The 11,722-nt window shown below is 37.2% G+C and overlaps 2 protein-coding genes across 2 annotated transcripts; one reads left to right on the top strand and one right to left on the bottom strand.

Moving 5' to 3' along the window:
• The first annotated feature begins 155 nt into the window (after nucleotides 1–155).
• Nucleotides 156–3,572, top strand: tomm7 (translocase of outer mitochondrial membrane 7 homolog (yeast)). Its single transcript, XM_032581313.1, has 3 exons — nucleotides 156–328; nucleotides 1,910–1,958; nucleotides 3,253–3,572. The coding sequence occupies exons 1-3, from the start codon at nucleotides 226–228 to the stop codon at nucleotides 3,266–3,268; spliced, it is 168 nt and encodes a 55-aa protein (XP_032437204.1). The 5' UTR covers nucleotides 156–225; the 3' UTR covers nucleotides 3,269–3,572.
• An 852-nt stretch (nucleotides 3,573–4,424) lies between these two features.
• On the bottom strand, nucleotides 4,425–8,841 carry LOC116731674 (interleukin-6-like). Its single transcript, XM_032581490.1, has 3 exons — nucleotides 6,091–8,841; nucleotides 5,674–5,905; nucleotides 4,425–4,996 (listed from the first exon to the last, which is right to left on the bottom strand). The coding sequence occupies exons 1-3, from the start codon at nucleotides 6,630–6,632 to the stop codon at nucleotides 4,757–4,759; spliced, it is 1,014 nt and encodes a 337-aa protein (XP_032437381.1). The 5' UTR covers nucleotides 6,633–8,841; the 3' UTR covers nucleotides 4,425–4,756.
• Between the last annotated feature and the right edge of the window lie 2,881 nt (nucleotides 8,842–11,722).

Below are 11,722 nucleotides of genomic sequence, written 5' to 3' on the forward strand. Positions count from 1 at the left end.
AGTGCAAATGCTGTCCCGATACTGTTTACGTTTTGCAAATTTATGAGTCATGAGCAAATGTTGACCTCCGTTATGTGCTCTGTTTTAACAGGAGTTCCAGTAACGCTTCAAACCACAAGGGGGCAGCAGCAGGAAGTCAGAAACGGTCGGCTAGTTTCTTTTTCCGCTACGTGTCTTCCTTTTTCCTGGTAGAAGCATTGGGATCTTCGCTGTCGGGACAAACACATGGCTAAACTGAGCAAGGAGACCAAACAGCGGCTGCAGCAGCTGTTTCAGTGCAGCCAGTTCGTCATCCGATGGGGCTTCATTCCGACCGTGCTTTACCTCGGTTAGTATTAAAACAAATGAAGGCGGAGGAGGGGAAAAATGAGACATGCATGGCTAATGTCGGCTAATTAGCCTTGCATGCTAGCTTTTCACTGAGATCACTTGATTTCCCTGTTTCTTTCTTCTTTTTTTTTTTTTTTTAATGTGACGTATTTATTGTTTTATTGTGACTTTCCAGTATGGTGACCGACGCAGTTTTATGAACAAACCACTTTTTTTGTGACCCGAAAAGTGTAAAGGACCCCATCAGACTGTAGTTCCTAAAGGGGGTTTAAAAAAATTACCTGATTTTAGATCAGCAGCAACGATGGGAAACTTGAGAACTTTGCATAGACGTGCTGTGGAGACTACTAATGGGGAACTTGAATCTTTTGCATGAGTGACCACACATCCTCTAGCCATCTGTGTCAGGATCTTCTCTGACTTCAGCATATCGGAATCACCAGTGCTGATGTCACACTTTCTTTTTTTAAGTCACACAGGTCTCTTCTCTGGTTTAGGTTTCCCCCCCTCATTTAAATTGTTACAAGCATACTTGTGACGTGGTTCTGTATTTTGTTGGGATTTTGTGTGATAGGCCAGCACAAAGTGATACACACTTGTAAAGTGGAAGCAAATTGTGGTTTTATATTGAAGTATATGAGAAGTAAAGCAAGTGCATATATTCTGAATGAGTATAAATGTCGCTGTTCTGTGAATGGGGAACGAGCTGCGAAGGTTTGGGGTTGGCTCTGGAAAATATTAACTCCTGCCACACTTTTCAGATCTTTATTTGAAACAAAGAATGCTCAGTCTTGTGTCTATTTTCCTTACACTTCATGATGAGATTCTGCTTTTTTTTCTAATTGTTTACACAATAAAACACAACAAAATATGGAAAAAAGAGGTATGGAAATTTATGCAGAACTATAATTAAATAGTTTAACCATTTCAGTGATTTAAAAACCCAGTGTTTTCCATCCCACAAAAAGTAGAATCAAAAAGCCAAAATGACTTAAGTTAACAAATAATGCATACTTATGGAAATGTAACATCAGTATGTACCTCTGTTTAACCCTCCGTGCAACATGGTGAGTCTAGAAATATTCATTAAACAACAAAAGCTGTCTGGAACGATTCTTTGACATCTCGCTGCCAAAAGGAACATATTTCTAACTCTTAAATAGTATTTCAAGCTGATCATTTTCACACTATCACAGTCCGGATTAATAGAAACAACTTGTTATACTTTAATGTATCAGTGAAAGCAGTTTCGGTTGCTCATCAGTGAGCCAAATATAAAAAAGCTAGTCACTGAAACTCCAGTGAGGATAGTTCTTTCCCTAAAGTAAAATGTAGCTGTTTTTAGTTTTCTGTTTCCAAAGAATCTGTTGCCCTGAGATTGACACTTTGCAACAAATGACTGAGATGAGAACTATTTAGGAAATGATGGAGATGCTTCTGTTGCTTTTTTCCCCCATATGTAATAACCTCTGCTGATTTTGTATGCATTTTAGAAATATAGTAATCCCTCTGATTAATCTCCAGACTTTCTTTTTATTATAACATTGAAGTAAGTGTCTTAAAATCTTCTGTGTGGCAGGTTTCAAACGAGGAGCAGATCCAGGCATGCCTGAACCTACACTGCTGAGGTAAGATTTTTTTTTTCTTAAGAGGTTTGATGCTCACATGTTTTTACTGAAATGAAACCATCTGGACTCTGAGAAGATGTAACTGTTGCAATGTTTTTTTTTTGGGTCGGGAGGGAAGAAGATGCCTCGTTAAAAAAGGAACAGAATGTGATCCGACGGGCTTCACTTTCTTCTAAAAACATTATGCTGGGTTTATTTTGACTTTTGGACATTTTGGAACTTCCACTTCTGCAAGGGTCAGTTTTGAGATTTCACATGTAAAATAAAACGTTTTATGTAACTTAAATTTATATTAATTATAACTTCTTGCCTTTTTGCAGTCAGCTTCTTAACCTTATATTCAAGGCTTCTCAAAGGTTTATAGCGCTTTAAAACTTTTATTGCCACAAAGTGGCTCCTCATGTTTTTCATGCAAGTAAATATTCCAAAACATTTATCCCCGTTTTAAACGATGGAAGAAAAAAAATGATGCATTTCTTTGTAGCTGGCTTCATGACCAATGTTTTTCTATCCAAATAATCGGTTGTCTTCTAATTTGATGATAACTCAGAATAAATAAGAACCGGTTTTCATGCACTTAACCCAGTTCTAAATTCTGTCATCTGCTCCACTCATATTTGAGTTGAAACCATAGAAACTAAGTCAGACAGAGTTCACTGGTGTGATTTGCCCAAAAGTTACTCATTTAAATGGAAACTCATTTCTATTAGGAAATTGTATTGCGGACTGAGTCATCGATACCAGTTGTAATTCCACGAATGAAGTGTGATTTCACACTGGTTGACTTTTGCTATGCAGCAACTGGTGCATTAAACCTCGAGTTTAAACTATGGTGTTCTATAAGGTGTCTGTCTTTATTTTTGTGGAAGCAAACTGGACAAATGTGGATTTCTGTAACCTAGTAAAATGTTTTTGCTGACTAAATGATGACTTAGTTTAGAAAAATGAGCTAGATTAAGCTAATTCTATATCCTTAATGCCAACTACATTTTTTTTTTTTTTTTAGGGTAAAAAATCTCAGCTGAGACTTAAACTCTCAAGTTTGCTTTGGTTGAAAGAGATACCTATTGCTTGGTTTCTCCAGAAATATTTTCTAGCTACAAACACTGCCAAGTGGGTCTCTTGTACTACCAATGACGAATATTTTAAAAAGAACCTCATGACCACTGTTAAAAGCATGGTGAAGGATCTATGAAGCTGCGGGCTAGAAACCCAGGTTTCTAACCTGAATTTTGGGGGGGAAAGCCAGATATTAGATTTTTTTCCTAACATTTATTTTTCTGATTTCCTCTAGTTTGCTCTGGGGTTGAGGAACACCTTCATTCAGCCAAACCCCTCCTCTCATCGAGACAATGTGACGCTTTTTTAAAAGACCAAGAAACAGGCTTCATCATTCTCCTTGCTCTCTGTAAACCCTAATGTCTGACAGCTGTGGGGCAAAATGTTCAAAGTGCAGAAATATATTGTACTGACTCTCTGGACTCCCATATCTCTAAATTAGATTGCCTAGCGTATTCCCAATGTTTTATGTTTTGATTTGGGTGTACAGAAGTACCCCAGTTTACTTTTTTTTGTTAATAATTTAAAAGACAATAAAATGTCAAAGGAATGCGATTCATGTGGTGTTTAAATCAAGAAATCAACTATCTAGTTGTCACATGTAAGACAACAAGACAAGTATAATTTTAATTTCTTCAGTCTGAATGCGACTCAAGTTTTAAAATCAAGAATTAGTTTCTCCGACTCACACAAGACCAACATGTTGCACACAATCTCAAAATATGCCCTAATGTTTTGGCTAAATGTCTCCAATTTAAAAAGCTGCACGAACTCCAGAGTCACCATCCAAAGTAACATCAGCTTAAACGGAGGGGCTGCTGACCAAAAGACGAGCCTCTGTCCCAAAACCAGCACTTTTGATGTTCGACTGAAAGTGGCACATGAGGAAGCAGAATACCTTTCAGAAAGAAGTTTAATAATTAGACGAGGTAAAGATTAGCTGTTGTGATGTACATGTTTGAAGTAGTTAAAATGAGATTGTTACACCCCAGGACATTAAACTCGTAGTTTTATAGCTCAACATGGTGGTGGCAGCGTTATGCTGAGGCCAGTATCACCGATGTAGGGCCTATCTTGAACTACATCCACATTTTTCGGCTCAAATTAACAGACTAGAAGTCTTGATAAAATATCAACCCAGAATTATCCAGAAAGCTTGCTAATGGCTGCAAAAAGTTTGTGATCTATCTGCAACCTCATCCAAATGTGAGTGTGGGTGTATGTATATATTTGTGTCTGTATGTATAATTTTCTCCTTTTTCATATTGCTCTGCTTCTGCTGAGCAAGCATGATTGGCAAATTTTGGACAGTCTCATATAATATGTGAAATAAACAAAATATTCTGGGGGGGAGGTTAATATGAAGAAACATGATTCTTATGTATTAATAATAACATTCTTTATTTCTGCATATAAAAAAAAAATTCCAACATGAATTCAAATAGTATTTCTTGCACAGAAATTCTGTTCGCATAAATACATAAATGTAAAAAAAAATAAATTGCTGTCAACTAAAAATAAAGGAATTTAACAAGAAGTCACAATAAAATACAAAATGTATTCAATAATTATGGCTTCTCCAATAAATACAGCGTTTAATTTAATATAAATATGTTAAATATTCTCTGAATAAATGTTCGACTATATAGCCCCTGAGGGCTGCATTATTTGATCCAGTAGATTACTCACACTCCTGAGAAAAACAGGAGTGTACCTGAGCTGTTCCTTCCTAAAAGACGCTAGTCTGCCTCCGTCTCGTTGAGATTACTAATCTGTGTTTTTCGCACCTGCCTTTTAGTCAACTCCCTTTTCCACTCAACTAGGAAATCATGGATTGAGCTAAGGATGCTGTGCGCCATCATCTTCCTGTGGTACGAATCGAGGCTTTCGAGCTCCTTAATCAGCTGCAGCTCCTGGCTGCCGGTCAGAGCCACAACACGGTCAGCATTTCTCATCTGCGGGACAGAAATGCCAAGAGGTTATGGAGGTATCTGCAAGTGCGTGGGCGTAATGCAGAAGAAGACATGTCTCTGTCCTTCCACTTTCCATTAATACGCGTGGCTGTGACTTTTTATGGACAACCAGCGTATCCTGTACAGGAGGAGCTTTACTTTTTGAACTACATAAATTACTGTAATAAATCAACACTTTCACTAACACTATAATCTACTGGCATGCAGCTGTATGACACAAACAGAAACATTTCAAGTCAATACAAGTGTAATATGTTTTTAGATGCGTTAAACATTTGCTTTAAAAATGTAAAATTTCACATTTTGAACTTTACTATTTTTTTTTCTAAGCACAGTAGCTAGTGCTACTGTGTTAAATATATAAAACATTCATGTTTGGTTATTTAAAGAGTGTAATAGTGACTTGTGCCGATATCTGATTGCATCAGCAAATCAAATGTTATTTAGGGCTGCATATTGCCTTAAAACCGCCCTGCTTTACAGCTTGTAAAAGAATATACTAAGAACTTGTTTATCTAAACCTCCCAGTGTAATATGATTTACTTTGTAGGTGCTTGAATATTTAGATTTTCATAATTTCTTTTCCACTTACTGCAACTCCACATGACCACCTTACAAGTGGGTCATGTGTAAGCCTTTTAATCGCGATTTATTCGTGGTAATTCTGTTGCTTTATTTCAAGGCCTTATCAGAATTGACTGAGATGGACAGCTCTGCACTTTTAGCTGAGGACTCACCGTTCGCTTGACCTTTGTGATCAGCCGAGGAAGGGTCGCTTTCAGTTCAGTCACGATGAACTTGCCGGGGTACTCCTTGTCGACGTGTTTCAGGAGAGCCGAGTACGTCGTCAGATCCTGAGCCAGCCGCTGGAGGCGAGCCTCCTGGAAAGTCACAGAAGGCGCCGTCAGATGTCCACTTCATGAGAAGCATCAGAGTAAAAGGATAAGGGGATCTGACTCACCTTGGACTTTGGGAATTTAACCGGGATTAAGGTCCTGTTCAGTGAGTTGTAATCAACATTTCCACGGAATTCATTCTTAAACTGACAAAAGCAAACAGTGACACACAATGATCATAAAAAAAGATGTTTTAAAATGAGCTAAATAAATTCAAATAACTTAAGAAAGAGAGATCTCACCTCTTCTTTATGGCCTTTGGTGACTTTAAGGATCTGCACCAAAGTCTCCGTGATATTAAAAGGATCAATCGGGCACGGCTTCGCCTGGACCTCCTTCTCTCCCTCGCTTGAGCTCTCTTCTGGAGGGAGGTCGGTGACGGCTCCTTCCAGAGGAGCTCCAGGGACGCAGAGAGGCAGGGCTGCTGCCAGCATCAGGGCGGCGAGCAGTCGTAGATCTGAGAGCCGGAGAGTTAAACCATGAATGAATGAATGAATGAAAAGAGGAAGAGAAGAGGCCCACATACAGGAAGCTGCTCGCAGCAGTTCCGGCTGCAAATGACTTACTGAATTTGGAGTACATGACGCGCTGCTGGGAAGCTCTGAGTGGGTTTCCTCGTTGCTGTCGGACCCTGAATGAGATGCCCCGTCCTGGAGACGGGCCCTCATTTTATATCCTGCAGAGGCCAGGGATTTTCCAACTGGACTGCCTCCATACGACAAGTTTGCATAACTGTGACTATTCATAATGAGATATTTTAATGAGGATTGTCCTCAAAGTGAGTACGCGGTGGAAACCCAGAAACTATACATTTTTACTATTGCTGTTTTGTTTTTTTTTGTAATTGTTGCTTGACCCATTAAGAGGACACACTAAACAAAAATAAATACATTTGGTTGATACGTTATTATAATTATTAAAAATAATAAGAATTGTTGTTAATCTAATCGTTGGAAAACCCTGGGTCAGACTTTATAAAAGACTTACAGGGTTAAATAATTTCTTTCTTTTTTTTTCTGAATTTGTGTTTTACAAACTTTATACTTCATATAAGAGTCATAGGCTCTATCAGGTGAGTTGTAAGCATATTTTGGGATTTTTATGAATATAAACAACACTGAAATATTTCAAAATTATAACGTTATAGTGATTTTTATGTTTTTATTTTGTGGAACAAAACTGAGCTACTGGGCAAAGGACATACCATCATCAGTTGGTATCATCGGTTTATACCTGGTTATGTATGTAATGTACTGTGATTTCCATTAGCGTTGGCACTATTATTTAATAAATAGGGCACCAAAACAGTTTCCAGCCCACAGGCCCACAACCTTGTAAATCTGGCCCTGGGAAAACCATTCATCTCAAACACCCACACCCTCAAAGGAATCAAGGAAATCCCAAAGTTATTTTCAGCCCTAAAATACAACTGGGAAATCTTTTCAAACACAACATCTTCATAGTTTTCTAATAATTTCTACTCTGCTGTTTAATGGACATCCAGTCTTCCCCTGTGAGGTAAGTTATATTCCAAAGGGTTCTGGATATTGGTAAGCCCACAGAGTAAAAAAGAAAAAAGGAAACATTTTGGACTCAACAAAATTAGCATAATGAATTTAAATACATCTGACGTTTTGACGTAAGGGGACTCAAATGACACAATCTAGATCTTATTCATCATTGTGGTCAGAAGCTAAGATATACATTTTCAACTCTGTTCAATAAAAGGACTTTTATGAGTTTCTATAGAGTTTATTTAAAAACACTTCCTTCCCACACAGGGATGTTAGAAAAAGTTCACTTTTAATTATTGTAGAATATGAACAAGTTCTAAACACAAATTTATTTAATTAGTCTAATCGGAGGGATTTCTGAGGACAGCTGGTAGTTTCAAAAAATTTCAGTATTAATCCCGTATGCAACAACCTTTAAAAAGTTGATTTCTTCTGAAACAATATGGCTGGTAATAAACACAAAAACCTCAACATTTTTAATGAAACTCTATGTGATTGCAAAACACAAGGTACTGTGTAATTGTGGAAATGTAAAGACACTACAACTGTTTATTTATTTGATTTTTTTTTTTTTTTAACAAAAACAAGACAAAACAAAATAAATAATCCAAAAACATGACATGAACATATATTGATTTCTCTGGGTCATCAGCCTTCCCTTGTACTTTCCCTTGCAGCTCTTCTTTGGTGCGTTTCTTCCAGTTTTGCACATTTAAAACCAGCATCACCGTGGCTTCTGAGGGAAACATCCCCTACTACATGGTGTTGTCACCACAGTGTTTCCTGTGGGGATGCCGTGTTTTCTTTTACAAATTATGTCTTGCGTGTAGGCCAAAATATTCATTTTTGGTTCCATCTGAACAGCCTCTTACATGGCCATTAAAAAAAAAAATCCTGCTGCTCTTCCATAAATTCCCCAGTTTTGTATTGCACAGCTAGTAGTTTTCTCGACTCTCCCAGCTGAGCTGTGGGCCTTCGCAGCTCCCCCAAAGTTACTATGGGCTTCTTGGCTGCTTCTCTGATTTCTGTCCTGTCATTTTTCTTGGGACCTTTATCTCTCATCGCTAAGCATGCATCGTTTCCCTCCCAGATTACAGCTGGCGCCAATTGTGTAATGTCATATACTTGCTGCACACAACACAAGAACAGGAATAAATCTGACTCGGCATTTTCCCATGCGTGAAAGCATCACATAGGTCCGACAAACTCGCCCTAAAGCAGCTTAAATTTAGATTTCAAAGATTTGATGCTTTTTAATAAACACAAATCCCATCCTAACAGAATGTCCACATAAAAACTGATCTTTGAGTGGAAGGGAAAAGTGTGGAAGAAAACAAAAGTACACAAGCAACACTCATGCAATATATTAACTGTTCAATTTGTCAGTTTATTAAGATACACTTGCAATGCCTCAGTTTTTATTCTGGAATTCTCATATTTGTTTTCTCCTTCCCCACTGGTGAGACTATTCAGAGAATTTACTCTCTGTAGAGGGTCCAAGAAAGACAAAATACTAAATATCCTGTTGATTGCAAGAGTGGGTTTGCATTTTGAACAGGGAATTATTCTGGTGTTTTTCGCTGTGGTGTTTGAGACTTCAGAATAAATTGGTGATTATGGGGCAGTGGGGCAATTACTGGGAAGCGCCGATCTTCAACATCCTCGTCCTCAAACCACCATCAGGCTTGCTGTTTTAACTGAATTTTGGCAAAATAAACCCATTCATAATGCAAACAACAATGTTTCTGCTTATTTTATCCCTTTTTTTCTGGAAAAAACTAAAGGTTTAGTGAAACCGAAGCAGTTGTTTCATTTTGAATCCTGCGTTTGGGTTTCAGTGATCAAATAGTGATATGCTCTAACATATAGACGTTTGTTCTGAACTCAATGTACATTTGTTTAACACTTTAACTCTTAGACCAATGTTATGTAACTCTGTGTCGTCTTACACATTTCTGAATCATTCCTTACTTGTTTTCTAGGTTTTGGTTTAGGTACCTGGTGGTTTTTGGGAAACGTTTCGGTGCCTTGTAAGACTCAGGGAAATAGTAGAGGTCGTCTTTGAACAGTTTTCAATATGCATTTGGGAACATGGATACTAGTTTTCAACAGACCTTGGAAAAATGTAAAAGCAGCTCCGTATTCTGATGAAAAACAAGTGAAAGCATCTAAATATTCTGTGTAACTGAAAATAATTTACAGGAACTTCCAATTTCTTCATGCTTTGTTTGATGCAGTGGTGAGCACAAAAGCATTTTAGCTGAATATTGCTCCTTTTAGCTGTATAGGAAAATTATTGAATGAGCCTAATTGGAATGAAGTTTGAGTCTTTGTATGAGTTCTGGTTAAAACCAAGAACCAACAAATACAGAATGACCTTGTTTGTTAAAACGCAAGTGCATTCACATTTTAGCATTAGGTCATATGTAATCAAAAGCTCATCAAAGGACAGGTATTGGAAATAACCTTAGACAATAAATGTTAAAATCTATGGTATTTATTAATACTCATGATTTGTTCCTTTAAACTTATAAAGTAAAGTAAAAATAATAACAGATAGGCCAACTGGACTGAACCCTAGGTGAATTTAAGAAACTAAAAGCAGTCAAAGAGCTACAGAAACACATCGCATAGACATAGCAGTATTACAGCAAACACAAAGAAACAAATGTTTTAAATTGAGGCAAAACTGACAACTTAATCAAACAAAGACACACATTACCTCCATTTCTACATATGTGATATAACACTAACCTGTTGATTTTTCATTCATGAGCCACAGCAGTGATGTTTTCGAACGTGAAGGCCAAAGGTTTTACTGCCACTTCCAGAGGACAGACTTAAGAGAGCGACTTGTGCATGCAGGAATTACTCTTCCCATGTATTTAATGCATGGGTGTGTAATGATATTACCTGCATGTTGCTGCCTCTTATCACAAAATAAATTACTGTGTGAGATAAACTATGATTCCCATGACATACTTTTTCCATAAATCTTGCTTCCTCTTTGCTGTCCTCAGATGCTATATTCAAGATATAAGAATGCTTCCCTTGCAGAGAATTTTCTGGTGTTAAATCCATACGTGCACAGATATTATTGTTGTTTGGACGTCTGTCAATGTTTATGTAGCAACATACTCCCAGATACTTTCATCATGAGGTGCATACGAATCGTATCTAAATGGGTCAAAGAGTATTCTCCCAAAAATGATGAGTAAGACTATTCATCTTTGCATATTATCTGCAGATTTCTCCAGCCTTAAGATGAACCTTGTGGCTACATTTACAGTGCCATGTCTTTTGCTGTGGACATACAGGCCATAAACCATCTACCATAAATTAGCACTCACTCAAATAAGGTTTTCTAACATCTACGACTAAGGAAACACAAACAAAGTTACATGCATAGTTCTATAAATTTGTACTGTGTACTTGAGCTCTACATTCAGCAAAATGTGAACCATGCGAGACTTTCATTAGGTTGCTCAATTTGCCCCATTCTCATTTTTGATTTCCTTTTCTTCCTTCAGTCATCTTTCTACTGAATTTGTTTGGATCATAGCAAATAAGAGAAGGGAGAATGAAATTAGTTGTAGCTGTACCTTTTTTTTAATTCCATACTGAGCCACAGAAAATTTTATAAAATAAGAATTAACTTAGTCACTTTAAGCCCATTGGGCATGTAAAAGCTTCATTGCAATTGATCTTTGTACTTTTTTCAAGCGTTTTCACAATGTTGTGTTTGGATTAATAGACAGAAAATCATAAACAGAAAGAAACAATTTTCTGTAATCCAACGGACGGACACACCACATGCATAAACATCATGTTTGACATGCATTAACTTAATACAGAGGCTTTTTAGTCACTAAGTGTGTACTGAGTACTCTAACACTTAAATTTGCTTCTTAAGGAAAGAAAAAAGAACATTCCCTGTGGCAACTGATGACAAAGAGGGAGGGGAGGGGAATCATAGTTTTTTTTATTTAATTACTGCCTCAATGTAATTATTGCATCAATGTAAAAAGATATTCAGTACTATTTAACAATAAGAAGTACTTATCATTTGCAGATATAGCCATTTATTCATATTGTAACAGTTTAGTGGGTAGTTTTATCAATATTCTCTGACAGAATTGGCCCTTTGAGAACATTCATGGTCTTAACATGGCCCAAAATGAAAATGAGTTCAACACCCCAGATTTAAGGAAACCCTCCAAAATGCTGTGTTTTTTTTCCATCATGCAAACATCAAAAATGTATGCCAATTTTTAACGCCTGTGGTAAAACTGTACTAATGAGCTGCAGTTTCGGGGGACACT

The sequence above is a fragment of the Xiphophorus hellerii genome, chromosome 13, assembly GCF_003331165.1.
Source record: "Xiphophorus hellerii strain 12219 chromosome 13, Xiphophorus_hellerii-4.1, whole genome shotgun sequence".
NCBI lineage: Eukaryota > Metazoa > Chordata > Actinopteri > Cyprinodontiformes > Poeciliidae > Xiphophorus > Xiphophorus hellerii.